The sequence below is a fragment of the Monodelphis domestica genome, chromosome 7 (genome assembly GCF_027887165.1).
Source record: "Monodelphis domestica isolate mMonDom1 chromosome 7, mMonDom1.pri, whole genome shotgun sequence".
Classification (NCBI taxonomy): Eukaryota; Metazoa; Chordata; class Mammalia; order Didelphimorphia; family Didelphidae; genus Monodelphis; species Monodelphis domestica.
The window spans coordinates 204,392,624-204,410,112 of record NC_077233.1 but is presented as its reverse complement, the minus strand read 5'-3'; the positions used below and the strand labels follow the sequence as shown (position 1 = coordinate 204,410,112).

The 17,489-nt window shown below is 36.3% G+C and overlaps 1 protein-coding gene across 1 annotated transcript in view; it reads right to left on the bottom strand.

The window, feature by feature from the left end:
* RORB (RAR related orphan receptor B) overlaps window positions 1-17,489 on the bottom strand; it is a 245,468-nt gene that overhangs the window by 7,040 nt on the left and 220,939 nt on the right. The window contains exons 8-9 of the mRNA XM_056806331.1: window positions 16,183-16,293; window positions 12,278-12,390 (exon numbers count right to left, since the gene is read on the bottom strand). Coding sequence (XP_056662309.1) covers window positions 12,278-12,390; window positions 16,183-16,293 — 224 coding nt within the window. The remainder of the gene's footprint in view (window positions 1-12,277; window positions 12,391-16,182; window positions 16,294-17,489) is intronic.

The window sequence follows — 17,489 nt, the reverse complement described above, 5'->3', positions numbered from 1 at the left end:
CAACTCAGGTAAGAAGTTACAGGGACCAGAGGGTAATCCAAAGGTCATCAGGAGGTCTGGAAATGGTTTCTGAGACCTCTTGGAGACCTTTTGTGGGGACATAGAGGAAACTATAAAAGAGTGAATGTTTTGCAAATCTGGGTCTCAGATTTTGACTGAGGAAGAAACCTGAAGATCTCTGGCCCTGTGATTTCTCTGCTCACAATAAAGCCAGATCTTTGCCCAGAAGGACCAGTCTCTCATCATCTTATTTTTATAAGACTTTAAGTGACACCTCATTTTAGATTTTATAAAAGGTTTTTTATAGGCTGATTTTAGTAGAGAAGGCTTCAAACTCTGTCAAGCAATATCACAAGATTTATCAAAATTGTTTCCCTGTCAAGCAAGGTTGTCTAATGGAATCTATCCAGTCTCTTTCCCAAAAGGATACACTAAATAACCTGAGTTTACATAGGAGAATTGTTAGTCTCTGTAAGTCTTGGAAATTAAAATTTAGAATTAAACATATGGAATATACTTTATAATGAACAGAATACAGTTTAGAATTAAACATGTAGAATAAAGTATAGAATGAGTTGTCAGAAAGGACATTCAAGCTTTTCTATACAATCTTCTTATTTTGCAGGAAATGCAAAGATAAAGTGACTTATCTGAGGCCACATGGCTAGTTAGCAGTAGTCTGTGTACTCAAACTCAATTCTTTTGATTCCCAGACTACTGATTATTCCACTTTATTATAGAATTCTGAACATATGTGGGAGAATCTGTCAGGTTCTTTAGATATGGATATATAAAAATCTTCTAGAAAACTTCTGGATAGTGTTCTATGAATTTAGGAGACATCAAATTCTATCTAATAACCTATACTTGGGACTCCTTATAATGAAGTAATGATTTTTTTTAGTACCTATTTAAAAAAATAATTTTTTTTTGGGTTATATCAAAATTCCCAGGTATCTCCTCCCTCTCTACCTTGCATCAGAGGAGGCCTGGCTTCACACAAAAAAGTATATATTAACCATAATTTTCTATTAATCAATTCTTTCTATGGAGGTAGCCACTTGCAAGTTATTCAAACATTTTCTTGTATAGCTGTATATGATGTTCTTTTGGTTCTACACATTTCACTTTTCATAATTTTGTATAGGCCTTTCCATGTACTTTTGAAATTAATCTGCTCATTATTTCTCATGGTATATTAGTATTCCATCACAATTATGTTGTAACCTGTTTAGTCATTTCCCAATTGATGGACATCCTCTCAATTTCCAGTTCTTTGCTATGTTAAAGAGAGCTGTTTAGAACATTTGGTTCTTTTCCCGTTTCCCTGATTACTTTGGGATACAGATTCAGTACTGGTATTTCTGAGTCTAAGGGTACACACAGTTTTATAACTCTCTGGGCATAATTCCAGATTGCCAGTACTGATTTTCAAGGTTCCTATTTTGATTTGCATAATAAGTGTTGAGGATTGGAAGAAAAAGTGGATGTTGGAGCCAGAGGACCTAGATTCAAATCTTGGCTTTGTATTTCCTACCTGAGTGACCTTGGGCAAGTCATTTAAGTTCTCTAGATCTCAATTACCTCCTTTGTAAAATGAGGATGCTGGACTAGATGGCCCTGAGTATCTTTCTAACTCTAATACTTTCTACAGCAAAATTGTTCATTTCGTAAAAAGGGAAAACTTTTTTTGACGCTTGAGCATGAGCATAACCTGACAGAGAAAAAAGACGGCTAAAAGTATAATTGCCAAAGAGCTTCCTGTAAGGTGTTCTCCTTCCTCCCGTCTCTTGGTCTCCCATCCATATTAAATCCCATTTGAAATGACCTTAAAAATAAAGGAGGAAATTGACAATGGAAGTTTTGTGTGCCAACACAACTTGAATTTTTACTTTGAAGTTAGAAATTTGTGCTCTTTTCTTTCTTTCATCCAATAACTAATGAAATAATTCGTGTATGGCTAATGATTTTAAAATGGTACCAAGATCATAGCTATTGATTTATATTGAGAGGGATATAGAATATATAGTGTAACATGGGGAACCAAATTTTTTTTTTTAAACAAAACCACCTCCCTTGCTGTTGAGAGATAGAGATACACATGTAAAAAACAGGGTGATATTTGTTTGTGGAATGGCTAAAGTCAGATATGAAACCAGACATTCCTTGCTCTCTCTTTTTTAAAAACCTTTACCTTCCATTTTAGAATCAATACTGTGTAATGCAGAAGAGCAGTAAGGGGTGGGAAATGGGGATTAAGTGACTTGCCCACAGTTGGCTCTGTTTTAGAAATCAGTGTAATCCTATTTTCTTCCTTTACACATGAATTGGGTATCAAAGTAGAATCACTTTGGGAGATGATGATTTAATTTCATTAACCAGCTAATATTCCTTCTAAAGAAGACTGGTAAAAGCCTTTTTTTCTTAACTCTTAACTTCTGTCTCAGAATTAATACTAAGTATTGGTTCCAAGGCAGATGAATGGTAAGCACTAGTCATTTGCAGTTAAGTGACTTGCCTAGGATCACAGAGCTAGAAGACAGCAGATTTGTAGCTTTCTCTGGTAAAAGCCATTTTAGGAGAGTTTATTCCACATAACAGTTCTAGACAGAAGTAGGTAATGTGCATATTGAGATCTCAGATAATTTTCTGAAATTTTCCTTATTTGAATTAGCAGAACCAGAACTTAGAACTACTAAGGGTTTTTTTTTTTGTTGTTGTTTGTTTGTTTGTTTTTACTTCTCCTCTTAGGACTCAAATTCCTTAAACTTTAGTACTACTTTTAGACATTAAGAGTGGGATTGGCCACTGTAGTAAATGTAGTACTCTACGATCTTCAGAGAGTGGATCCTGAGCTTTGGCTGATCTTTCCCAACAAGTAGTTTGGAAAAGCAGTCGCAACAGTAAGACTGAAAAATAAGTGTAATTTTGTTTAGTTGACCATCAGTTCACATAATTGATTCTGTAGAACTTATGGATCAAGTTAGACTTGAGATGGGTACACCTATGGAGTAAAGAGGCCATTATGACAATTAACTAATTATAGGGCTTAACTGGACATTTAAATAGCATCTCTGAATTCTGAAACAAACAAAAAAACCCCTCAAAATAACTCATGATTTCAATCACAGTTTTTTACTTTAAAAATATTTCAATTTTGACTCTAAATACCACAAAGGAGCATTACCATATGTATGTATATCTACATATATAAGAATAGAAGAGGAAGATTGTATATGAGAGAATGAGTTTCTTCTATTCCATGTTGCTTATTTAAAAAAGTACATAAAAATTCCAGGTTATTTTCCAAACTCTCCTACTTGCCTGTTCTTTCAGTTTGAATGATTAAAAATATTTTATTGATATTTTTTATGTCACTATCAATTTCCAAACAAAATCCACCCCTCCTACCAAATAGAATCCTTCCTCTGAAAAAAGAAATATAGTTAATGAATAGCCAACCAACACATTGGCCTTGGTATTCTTTCCTTGTCACTGCTTCTCTATAGTGAGGAAAGAGGTATTTAGTCCTTTGGACTATATCTTGTTTAATGATGGACATTATATTGGTTATCAATTGTATTTTCACACAAGTATTCCCCTATAACAATAAAGCCTTAATTATATCTACAGAGGTTGTTCTTTAGCATAATTTTCATTTATATTGTCATGTAACTTATTATATACTAATATATCAGACTAATATTATTTATTATATAATTAGGCATTACTATGGATATCATTTTGAGGTGTATATATTCACTCAGACTACTCAGTGGGATAGTTTTGAAGATCCCTGTGGGTCACTTTGTATAGGGAGATTTTGTAAGTTCATTGGCAAAAGGCAATATAATCTATTCCTGGTTTAAGTAAATGTTGAAAAAGCAGAATCATATGAATCTCTACTTTTCCCACGTTGATTCAAATGAGTGACTGATTTCATTAACCAAAGTTATGATGGAGCATGGTCGATTCTACTACTCTTTAGTTCCTTTGGCAAAGAGTTCGGCATCAGCATATTTTGATCCAGTGATGAGTTTATAGGGAATTAATAAGTTTAGAATGAGGATGGGTATTTTATCTCTTCTAATGGTTGTTGGCACCTATAAAATTGATGATAATCTATTTGTGATATGTAAATGCAGATTTTCCTTATTGTCTGTGAAAAGCCAGGGCCTAAGGTGATGCTTATTCTACACTTTGAGCTTCCCCTTCCTTTGGTATGACTCCAAGCCATCTGCCATTGCTTGCCTGCAAAAGAGGCCTGATGCTGATGATATAATTCCTTTTAGATTTTTCTATGAGAGCCAATAATTAATGAGAAGAAGATCCCTCACTAAGCCTATGTGTTATGGACTTGGTAGTTTAAAAAAGTCTCTAATAAGCTGTTAAACTAGAGGCGGCAATGGGAGAATCCAAAGTTCACCATCAGTCTTGAAAAACAATACTGCAGGATGCCTCTCAGGAACAGCAGCATCTTCTGTCAGGGCCCAGAAGGGTCTACTGAAGGAAGCAGCAGGCAGTCACTTATTGTTCATTAATATTATGTAGTACAGCAGGGGAATGTGCATTTCAAAGAGAGGCCAGAAGCAGCCTTAGCAGCAGTTAATGACACAACAACTTTTCTGACAGCTGGGGAGGTGATTCAGATGCACTCAGAGGAGAGGATGGGAGTGAGGTTGGAGATTCCAGAATCTAAGGAAATTCCTTCACTTTTGAAATAATCAAGCTATCAGGACCATAAAGAGAGCCATTTTGAATTTGCTTCTTTTTTACATATATTCCCTTATAGCAATGAAGCTTTAATTACATCTATAGGGATTGTCAATAAGAAAAAAAAAAGATTTTTTTTGAGAAGTGAAAATATTCCCTTGCTCTTCCCTAGGAAGTATTTTCTGAGAAAATCTGTAATTTTTAAAACTTTGAACAAAAATAGGAAATTTGAACAGTTGTTACAACTGATATGGAAAGAAAGGGAGCTGGAGCAAATGAAGGTAGACATATCTGGTGAACTATCACCAGAGGCACCTAGAATGTTGAGATGTCCACCCTCTCTACTCCCCAACCCCGTTCCACCACTGGCGTAAAGCTAAGATATGATCAAAGCTTGAGAAATAATAGATAGGCTCATAGAAACCTGGATCTAGAGCTGGGAGGGCTCTTAAAGACCATTGAGTCTAACCTCTTTATTCTATAAATGAGGTTTAGAGAAATTTAATGTCTTGCCCAAGATTATATAGGTAGTAAGGGCCAGATATATGATTTGAAAACACTTGTTTTGTCACCTTTCATGGATCTCAACAGCAATATATCATAACTCAGGTATTAACTCATCCAGTTCATTTGTTCTTGTTTTGTCATTTGTTATTTGTTCATTCCCATCCTTGGCAATGGCAATGGTAGTATGTGTAATATGTCATTTCTACAGTACCATGATCCTAGAAAATCTGGTGGTATGAGAGAATGTGGTTCACAGCTAAGTAACCTAAAAATAACCTGGAAAGTACAATTTTCATTGTCTGATAAATGCCAATATTGTAAAAATGATATATTGGCATGTAAAATGGGCATTACTTTAGCATAGATATGAAAAAAAAATCTATCCTGTCCTAAGATGAAGATTATGGAAGTTTTGAGTATACATATTCAATCTTTTAATTGTATCAACACATATTTTCAGTTAATCATTAAAATGGATACATTTTCTGTTTTAAACAGCTGATCTCTTTGGAATATATTTAATTTTGCTGAGTACATGGGTCCTAAGTTTTTAAAAAAAGAGTCTTTTTATTCTTTTATCAAAAATAAATCTTTATCCAAGAATCCCATTTCCCTCTTTTCTTTCATTGCTAAACTTCTTAAATAAGAGATCTTCACCCTACATCCATTTTCTGCCCTATCATTCTACATTTTACTAAAAAAAAATGCCTTGTATATCTCCAGTAAGACACTTAGAAAAATCAGTTCTCATCCTCTTCTCTGCACCACTTGAGACTTTTTAAGAAGATTAGGTCACCTTCTTTAACCTTGAAAGTACAAGCCCTTATTTATTCACTGGCTCAATCCCATTCATTGTCCTGGGAGCTCTGACCTATTCTTTTCTGACTTGGATCTGTTCAACACTCTTTAGGTTACCTGGGGATTGATTGTATTAAGACCAAACTTAGTGAGCACATGTAATTCATGTAGCCATTGCAACTCAGAACTCTTAATATCATGAGATCTGCTTCAGTCTACTCTCCTTTAGCAGCTGGGATTACAGATATGCCACCCTTAATACTGTTGACCATACCATACTCCTTTTAACAATTTTCCTTTTTTCAACTAGATTTTTCTTTTGCTAACTGTGGGCATTCCCTAAAGATTCTCTCTTTGACTTTCTTTCTCTATATCCCCTCTTCATAGACCTCATCTTTTCTGATATTTTTAACAACCACCTCCGAATACTATGTCTAACTCTGCCCCTCTTTCTAGAGTCTACAGCTCCTTGATGGATATTTAGATTTGGATATTCTTTTGTTATTTCAAATCAGCCCCTTTTTCTGATGTGTTGATTCCTATTAATTTTCTGTCATCAAACTGTGATCCATCTTTAACTCCTCATTCTTCCCTGCCATTTATATTCAATCAATCACAAAATCTTGTAATAGATTAAATTCTTTGAGGACAAGGATGGTTTTTTTTTGTCTTTTTATTTCCAGCCTTCAGAATAGTGATGTTTATATACACACACACACACATATATATATATAAGTATATATATATATATTAAATATAATAATTGGGCCCTGGATTCTAGCCCAAGCTCTGCCACAAAGGTAATCCACTTTGGATACCCATTTCCTCCTGTGTTTAGAAAAGGAGTTGGACTAACTGATGTAAAATGTCTTTTTCAATTCTAAATTCACCTTCCTAAAATCTATCCAGAGTTAGGATTCTATGTCTAATCTATGACTATAAAACCCCATTGGCCCTTAGTTTCTTAATTTGCAAAGTGGGAGGATTGAATAGCTATTTATTATTATATTATATATATATATATTATTATCTTTTTTTTCCCCCAAGACTCGATCTCCCTATTTCACTCAGGTTGGAAGGGCAACAGCCTCTCACAGGCCCAAATCCACTGCTGATTGGCACAGAATCTTTGACCTTTGCTCCTCCTTTGGCAGCTGGGTGGCCCTCCACTCCTGTATAGTCAAGTCACCATATTGGTGCCAGACTTTGTGTGGTCACTGATCCGCTTAGTCTATTCAGCTCAGAACTCCAGAGTTCAAAACTTAGCCTCCCCTAGGCAGAGATTACAGGCATATGTTACCCACCACTCCTGGCTGACTATCTAATTTTTAAGACCCCTTCTAGCTCTGATATTCTAAATAAGAACAAAGTACATGATTAGAAAATCTTGAGTTTTGGCTGTGTGTCTATTGTTACAACACTGGCACAACTGGGCAAGTTCCACTCCTGTCTTCCTTAACTCCTTCCCCTTCCCCAAATCCTTCATTTCCTTCTATTATCAAGAAGGGAAGGAGATTTGCTCTTTCTTCTACTAATGGAAAATTCAGCCCTGAGAAAAGATTCGTCAGTGGTATCTGCAGTCAGATCTCTTTTTTTTTTCCTTTATTGCTCACAAGCATAGGTCTCATAGTGACTCATTTTAAATTTCAGGGTTCAGGAAAGGTACTTGGGAGTTCTTAGACTCTTCATGTTCTGATTTCCTAGGAAGTAAACAGCTCAAAATGAGTCACAACTCTCTATGAATGAACCCCAGACGTAGGGTTCTTTTGATGTTCTACTTTGTGACATGGGGGCCCAGAACAACATAAACAACATGACTTTATTTAGGTCATGTTATTTCAAGTCTATGTCTCAGGCAAATTTTAGACTCTTTGGTTTCTTTCTATAATAGGTAACACATCCAAATAATTACATTAAGCACATAATTGATGTACTTTTAATAAATGGGGTATAGAGGAAGATACATATTTTCCTTACAGAATTACAGAATTTTAGAATTTAGGTATAAATCTAAAAGGTCATTCATTTAAAACTCCTTAATTTTACAGATGAAAAAACTCAGACAAATAGAAGGAAAATTACTTTTCCAAGGGTACACAGTGGCAGATGTAGGACTAGAATCCAGGATCCTTGTATTCCAATTCAATTCTCTCTTGAATTTGCCTAGAAGGTGATCTTTTTAAAGATGGCAGAGATCAGAAAGAGAACATGTTAAAAATTATGGAAGGAAAAATTTCCATCATTGGGGGAAAATAAGGATAACTTTGAAGAACCAAATAAGGATGCTATATTTCCTTAGAGGGGGTTCATTTCTAATAAGAATATCTTCATAATAAGGTGACTCTCAGGACTTCTATTTTAAGGACACAGAGACCACTGGCTCTGAAATTAACTTTGGGTTCTCAAAGAAGGCTAGTTTGATTGACTATGGCATTTATATTACCCCTGCCAAAACTGTAAACAAAAGGAATAAGCAGGATACTGAAGAAAGAATATTCCTGAGTCAAGGAGCAACTAAATCTTTTGGTTTGTTACTGAAGAAGTTTGCAGTCATATTTGACTTCTTCACTGTACCCTTTATAGCTGACAAACTCAGAGGATCAGAGATTTTGATCTGGAAATGGCTTTAGAGGTTATCTTATTAAGTCCCCTTATTTTGAAGATGAAGAAACTGAGGGACAGAAATTTTAAATGATTTGTCCCAGGCCACACAGTCTGTAAATAAAAGAACCAGAATCTGAAGCCAGATTCTTTGAAAACAGTCAGTGCTCTTTCCATTATACCATTGCTCTTTTCTTTCTAACCAAAACCAGGAGACAGATAGACTCGTCTTTTGGTATCACTGATTTAAGAAGGCTTTTAAAGGTCATTAACACATTGGAGAATCAGCAATAACTGTTAATGCAATGTGAATAGTGATGTTGGACCACCAGTTCATTTCTCCAATGAAGCAGTGTCATATAATAAAAGTAACTCAATTGAAGCCTTTTCAGCCTTGCAATGGCTTCCAACCACTCCCTTTCTCATTTTTTTCCCCTCAGTCCATTTATTACATAAGCATTGACTATATTGTCCTCTTCTCTATCTCAATTGTAAATTATTTCAATTTTACCTTGCTTTTTACCCCCAAATCCCTTGCCTCTTTTCTTAATAGTCATTATTCTATGGATAAACCCAGATGGTGAAGTGGATAGAGAGCTGGGCCTGGTGTCAGGAAAACCTGAGTCCAAATCCAGACTTACTAGTTATTTGTCCTTGGATTTAATTTCTATTTGTCTTAGTTTTTGCATGTATAAAATGGGGATGATAATAGCACCTACTTCCTGGAGTTGTGAGAATCCAATGAGATAATATATATGAAGTGCTTAGTGTTGTGTTTAGATCATAATAGGAGCTATTTAAGTATTATTATTATTATTATTATTATTATTATTATTATTATTATTATTATTATCATGCCCGGTAAAACCCTAACCTTGTTCTAACCATCTGTTGCCTTTCTTAGGAGATGGAATGTTATAAACAAAGATCAGCAATGAAATCAGTGTCTCTGGATTGTCAAGTATGTGGAGGTATAAAAGGCTTTGAATGCCAAACAGAAGAATTGATGTTTGATCCTAGAGGTAATAGGGAGCCACTGAAGTTTAATGGTCAAATCTGCTCCTTAGTGGGAAGAGATTTGAAATTAGAAATTTAATAATTAAATTAGAAGGTTATCATAATAGTTTAGATGAAAGGTAATGAGGGCTTGAACTGGGGCTGTGGCTCTGTGAGTAAAGAGAAGGGGACATATATGTAAAAATGACAAGATTTAGCCACTGATTGGATCTCTGTGATTGAAGGCAAGTGAAGAGTTGAAGATGACACTGGAGTTGTAAGTCTGGGGGATTGGAGGCCCTGAGAGAAAACAGCTTTCAAAAACTTAAGAATTCTAGACAAAGTAACGACCAACCCTGATTCCATTGGATTCATGATAAAAATAACTATCTATCTCCTGAAAGAGAAGGGATAGGTTCAGGTTGCAGACTAAGGCAAATTGTTTTTGGACAGAGTTGAAGTTGGAATTTGCTTTGTTTAATTAGGTATATTTGTAGAAATATTTTTTCTTTTTTTTCTTTGCCCATTGCGTAGAAAGTATAAAGGAGAAAAATAGATTTTGTTAACTGGAAAAGATTAAATTAAATTAAATTAAAAACACCTGATGTTGCATTTTTACTGACTGTCTACCATGCCAGAAATTCTTTCCCTCCTCATCTCCATCTTTGGCTGCCTTCAAATTCCATTGAAAACCTTCCTTCTATAAGAAGCCTTTGTTGATCCCACTTAATACTAGTGCTTTTTCTCTGTTGATTATCTCCAATTTATGCTGTATAGTATTTGTACATAGTTTGCATTATTGCTCTCCCTTTAGACTGTGATTTCTGTGAGAATAGGAATTACTTTTTGCCTTTCTTTGCATCTCTAGCACATAGCACAGTGCCTGGCATTACAGAAAGTGCTTAATAAATGCTTGTTGACTTGTCTAGAGTCCTGTGGAGTTTGTTATAATGGCATTTTGCTTGTATATACAAATGTAAAATCTACACTAATACACAGGTTTTGCCTGTACCATGTAGAAGGTCTCTCCTTTTTGTACAAAGTCAAGAGCTGAATCTAATGCTAAATAAGAAGAGAGTTTTAATGATGAAAAATAAGCTAAAGAAGTTGTCTCAGATTCAGAAATCTGGAAGTTTATTTCTCAGTTTTTTCTCTACATACTCACATTAAGTAGCATCATATATTTAAAAAAATAAAAAGAGATATTGGATTTAATGTTCTTTACAACTTGAATCCCAAACCAACCATTTTCTATGCTTTTTTGTTGAGGGAGAGGTCATTTCTTCTTCTGAAAAGAAACTTTCTCAAAATGGTTGTAAGATTGCCCCTGTTTAAGAAGGCAAATCCATCAAGTCTTTATACCTACTTTAACTGCTTGTGACACTATATCACTATATTATCCTTAAAATGTTCTGGGAGAGAATATTTTACAATTTTTCCCTGAAAATATTCAGTTAAATTCTTAACACTGAAAGGCACCATAGAGAACAACTTGTCTAGTCTCACCCAGCACAGAAATGCTTTTTACAATATTCTTTAGATATAACCATCTGCTTGAATATTTCTAGTGATGGGAAATTCATTTCTTGAAAAGGCTGCCCATTCCATGGCTAGACAGCTCTAAGAATTAAATCCTTTCCTTTCATTTTGCCCAAGTGTACATCCCTTCACTTTCCAACCACCACTCTTGATTTCTGTACATTTAGAAAATGTAAAACAAGTTTCTCCCTCTTTTATATACTAGCCTTTAAAATTTGAAGGCAGCAAATAGGCATTGAAGTGTATGGAAAAGAATACTGGTTTGGAAGTCAGAAGGCTTGGGTTCAAATTCAACTACAGATACTATATGTGAGTGAAATCCTGGGCTTCTTTAACCCCTTTTAATCTCAGGTCTTCATCTGTAAAATAAGGCAATAGTATCTAAGATCTCCTCTAGCCCTAAACCTATGTTCTCTCTGATTCCCATGAGATGGTTGAACTAGGTGATCCCTTAAGTTCAATATAACTCTACATCTATGATTCTATATATTGCCTTATTTTTTTATTCTACTAGTTAAAGGAGTTTAAAAATTCCCAGTTAGATATGATTGGGGATGTAGGCTCTAAGTGATCACCCTAATGCAAATATTAATAGTATGGAAATAGATCTTGATCAATGACACATGTAAAACCCAGTGGAATTGCTCATTGGCTGGGGGTGGGTGGGAGGTGGGGAGGAAGAGAACACGAATCATATAACCATGGAAAAATATTCTAAATTAATTAAATAAATAAAAAAATTTTAAAAGTCCCCAGTTCCTTGAATGATTCCCATAATATGCTTCTCAGACCCTTTGGTTTCCTGGTCATGGGTCCAATTTGTCTCTGATTGTAAATTTATTTGCTTATAGGATCATAGATTTGGAGTTGGCAGAGACTTCAGGCATCTACTTCAATGCCTTCATCTTATAGAGGAGGAAATTAATCCCAAGGAAGATTAAGTGTTCAGTCTTGCAGGTAGTGTTAAAGGCTAGATTTGAACTCTGGAACCAGTGTTCTTTCCATTGTCTCTAATGTGTCGTAGCTTTTCATTACTTGGGTAACTGTTGAGAATGCTCTTCTGACACCACAGTGAGTGGTCTCTCATCTTTCTTACCGAACAAAGAGGGACCTGTGGACCTACCTTTGCCAAAGTCTCATCGTCGAGGTGATTCTTCTGAATCACATGCTGAAGCGCAAAATAAATCTTCTCCTGAAGCTTCTGGACCTTCCGAGGTTCTATCAGCCAGGCTCGGTCTGACAAAGGAAAAAAAAAAAGGAAGCAATACAGATGGAGACTGGAAAATAAAAAAAAGTCCTTGGTTTCATTTACTGTCAGTGAAGACAAATGCCACATCTCAAGCCCCACAACAGGCCACTTGTAAAGCTGCTTTTGAGGCCAACTTTCCAAATTTGCAATAAATGATACAGGAAATCATGGCTTAATGAGGAATGTGTTGGGCCCAGAACTTCTCCTTAATGTCTTTTTGACTCTTAATCACACTTTTATATCTCTCACTCTCTCTCCAGACAAGAATCTAGCCTTGGTTTCTGTCATGCAAAGTGGAAATGAATAATCTGTCTGGGAGGAAAAAAAATGCTTTGTAGTAGAATAGCCTTGATATTCAGGAAGGCTCATTGCTGCCACCCACTTAGGCTCTCTTACCAAGTATTGAAAGGAAGCAGTTTTATGCTTTGCATAGGATTGATATAAACGGATACTGTGCAATCTCCCCTTTAGACGCATTTCTCTCCCAATTAGCCATGCTCTGGGAATTGTTGTCGGTGGTGGCAGTGATTGTGGTGGGAAATAATAGTACTTTCTTCTAGATGTTTCCTATAAAACAATGTGCCAGGAGACAGCATGGTGGCCTAGCCTCAAGTTGGAACGGACTCATCCAGCCCTAGGAATATAAACCAGCTTTACTGACGAGGCACTATGAATCTCCAGATGCCAAACAGATACCCATGGAAAAGAACCTGGGTATAATACTTCTGAATCCAGTTCAAGTAAGGTGAGCCACTTGATTCTGAAATTCTAGAAGGGGCAAGGACAACTCTACCCAACTGTTAAGCTAGCCCTTACGTAAGTGAGCACAAAAGCCCTCAGTGACTATTGTCATCCGGTTTAAATTTAGTCCCTTTCCCCCCTCCCTTTCCAGAGTTGTCTGGAATGAAAGAGTCTGCCACCATTGTGAGGCAGTCTTGGGAAGAGTGGAGACTGGCATGAGAGAAGGTCCTCTGGGGCTCCAGCCTTTGCCTGGTGGGAGGGCTACTGCAACCTGTTATTCTCCTTATTCTTTTGAGAAGGTGGCACTGTGCCAGCACGGTCACAGTGTTAAAAGAGTGACAGGAGGGTATTGATGTGGGGCTGTTGGCAAGGTTGGAAAAGTTCCACAAAGTAGGCAGGGCAAAATCCTATGCTATCACAAGCAGCTAGGTAAGTGTAGTGGATAGACTGCCAAACTTGGGGTCAGGAAAACTTGAATTTGAATCCTGCTTCCAAAGGCTGTGTGATCCTGAGCAAGTCAAATAACTTCTTGCAGCCTTCATTTTTCCTCCTCTGTATGATGGAGAAAATAATAGTGCCTACCTCCCAGGCTTGTTGTGACGATCAAATGAGATGATATAGATAAAGTACTTTTAAAATCTAACTAATGAATACTTTATAAATATTAGCTCTTCTTATTATAATATCAAAGCAGGCAGAATATTTGGGGGGGAGGTGGGGATTGGAGGGAGGGAGGAAGCCACAGAAGAGCAGCAAGGATATGCATAGAAGATAACTAAAATGGGAAAGTTTGCTCATAGTTCACCTGGAAAATTCAGACAAATGTTTTCCAGTATAGTCCCTCTCTGACTGTAGGGCAACTGAGATCTTACTGCCTATGTATAATTTTTTGCATCTGTAGCAAAGCAGGCCATGGTGAAAGTCAGGGATACATCAGCTTTAAAGTCTGGTGCAGGCTTACTCATGAATCAAGTGTGTGAGAAATTTGGTTACATCATGTTTAAGACTCTGATGCTAGCTTTTTATTAATATGAGCCACTTTGGAAAAGAAAAAGAGAGTTCCTTATTTCTATGTCTTTTTTTGGGTAGAGAACTTAGGGTAACTTTTTCTCCCTCACCCACTAGCCCAAAACTTTAGATTTAGTCATTTAAAAAATCATATTCCATGGAAATAAGCAAATCCTTGAAAACCACAAAATGTATGTGCATGAGAGGGGGAAGGGAGGAAGAGGAAGAATAATACAATAACAGAAGGGAAATTACATAGGCTGCCATTACTGCCAGGAACAGTTAGTGATAATAGTTAAAAATGTAGACATTTTAAAAAGATATCACACCTCTAGTTTGACGAACTGTGTGAAATAAGTGAATATCCAGAATAATTTTTTTATTTCAGACAAGGCCTTGGAGGAGAATGGTATTGACCCTCAGAAGGATAACTATTCTCTATCCTAAGTGAAGTGCTAAAAACCCATAAGTGCTTTATTAGAAAGAGGAAGGCCTCCAAAACAACATGAAACCTTGAAACTGGTGTTCTTGGTTAAGACACTGGGTGTAACAGTGCCATCTGTTCTGGTCTAATTTCAGAAAGAAAAAAAAAAAGAACCCAGAACAAAACCCTCTTCTATAGGCATAGAAGAAGGTGAGAATTTTCTAGGGTGGAAGGAAGGAAGGAAAGAGAGAGACATACACACAGAGAAAGAGATACAGAGAGATAAACAGAAATAGAGACAGAGATGGAGAGAGAGAGGTGAAACAGAGATATTGAGAGAAATAGAGAGACAGAGACAGAGACAGAGACAGAGAGAAAAATAGAAGCAGAGAGGCAGAGAGAGAGACACACACAAAGACAGATACAGACTCACACATATAGAGACAGACGAAGACAGAAATAGAGGGAGAAAGAGATAGCATCAAAGAGAAATGGATCAGGCAAGAATTGAAGTTTCTGCTGGTAGGAATGAATAAGGAAAGCCTTTTCCTCTCTTGTCTAACAGACACAGAGGACACACCTCCTTTCCAAATTCAAAATTTAGTTGAACAGGGAAATTATCTCTATCTCACCTGCCTGGTCAGAAGAGGAGCCAAAGTTGTGTATAGAGAAGTCTTATAGATGTCTTTTAAAAATCTTTTTTGTGTGCCTAAAGTATTATCCAACTTACAGAATTTGTCCTGACCCTGTCTAGATTTGCCAATGGAACAGTTTCCTCTTTCTCCCAAATAATCATCCCTAATGTATAGATAGCACTTTAGCATTTGCAAAAGGCTTTTAGTCCTCATTATAACCTTGTGAGGTAGGTGCTATAATAATCCTCATTTTGCTGGTGAGGAAACTGAGGCTGACGTAGGTTAAATGACTTGTCCGGTATCCAGCTAATAAGTGGCTGAGATGGCATTTGAATTCAGGTCTTCCTTATTCCAGCTTCAGCACTCTATTCATTAGTCCATTCTTGCTCTCCTTATTCTTAGTCTAGGAAGACCCAAATATTTCCTGCAGGTGATTCTGATTTCATTTAACTTAATTTAGGCCTTCTAACTGATTCTCAAAAAAAATATTTATTTGTTACATTAAAATTCCCAGGTACCTCCCTCCCTACACTACACAGGGTACCTTTTGACAACAACAACAACAACAAAATATGTATATATAAAATTGCCACCCATTTATCAATTTTTTTCCTCTGGAAGAGGACATTCAGAGCTATTTTTTTTAAAATATCCCATTTTTATTAGGCTTCTTTTCTGGTTTTTCATTAAGGCTACATTTATTTCAGACATTGACTTGCAAAAGACTGCCTTAATTCCCACAGTTGAAGACAATACTCAACCCTGACTGAGACCATCATTTGATTGCCATTATTTACTCATCATAAGGCTATATTCTATATTATTGAATGAAATCAATTCATTAAAAATGCATGGTTCTTCTTGCATGGGTCTTGAAAGAATTTAGCCAAGGTAGGGCTGCTTATTATTTATGGGGATTGAGAAGGAAAAACTGAATAAAAAAATGAGAGTTTGCATGGAGATCTCCCTACCTGGAGATATTAGCACAGCAGATGAGAACAAGGCAATCTCTTCCTCGGTCAGCTGCAGGGAACATAAATTCTTTGCAAAGTCAAATGCTTCATTCACCAGGTCATCGGAACCTATAAAAGAAGAGAAATTCATTGAATACATTGGACTAAATGGGATTAGATTCAAGAATATCTGATCTCTGTCAAATTACTTAAGGATCTGTATCCTGGCCACCGTTAAAATTATCTTTCTGAAAACCTATTCTCAACCAGGATAATTAAGAATACTTACAAAGCCAATTAAGTGGTGCAGCTAGGTGGTGTAGTGGACAGGGAGTCAGGCCTAAGTTGGCAAATCCTGAGTTCAAATCCAGATTCAGAAAACTTTTACCAGTATGTGACCTTTGGCTAAGTCACTTCACTACTAGCTGCCTCAGTTTCCTTACCTGTACAAGGGAGATAATGATAGTACCTACCTCCCAGGGTTATTATGAGGATCAAATGAGATGATAATTTAAAAGTGTTTAGCATAGTTCCTGGCACATTTGTAAGTGCTATAATATGTTGGTTACTATTTATCATTGGGGGCAGTTAGGTGGTGCAGTAGATAGAGCCCTTGGTGAGAAATCAGGAAGACGCCTTTTCCTGAGTTTAAATCTGGCCTCAGACACTTACTAGCTGTGTGACCCTGGGGAAGTCACTTAACCCTATTTGTCTGTTTCCTCATCTCTTAAATGAGCTGGAGAAGGAAATGGCAAACCACTCTAGGATCTTTGCCAAGAAAATCCCAACTGGGGTCATGGAAAGTCAGATACAACTGAAACAACTGAGCAACAAAATTATTTATTATGATGACTTCAAAACCAGACTCAGACCTTTGGGCAAGTCACCTAACCTCTATTTGCCTTAGTTTCCTCCTCTGTAAAAGAGGAGTCATAATAGCACCTGCTTTCCAGGGTTGTTGTGAGTATTACAATCAGATATTATTTGTAAAATGTTTAGCATAGTACTTGGCACATAGTAAGCATGATATAAATGCCAACTCATTATTATTAATAATTAAATTAAATCTTATGGGTCAGACTCAGAGTTGAAGGGCAGAAGCTTGACTAAATTTATCCTTTTGGAAATTGAAACAGGGGATGTGGGGCGTCTGGGTGTTCTATGCCAGTGGTATCAGTCTCAAATAGAAATGTATCCCCACAGGCTGCATGTGATCTTAGAAAACTACGTTTCAACATTATTTACATATTCAATATTATTTATATTGTATTATATTTATTTCTATCATGTTGTATTTCTATTTAGTCAAACATTTCCCAATTTCA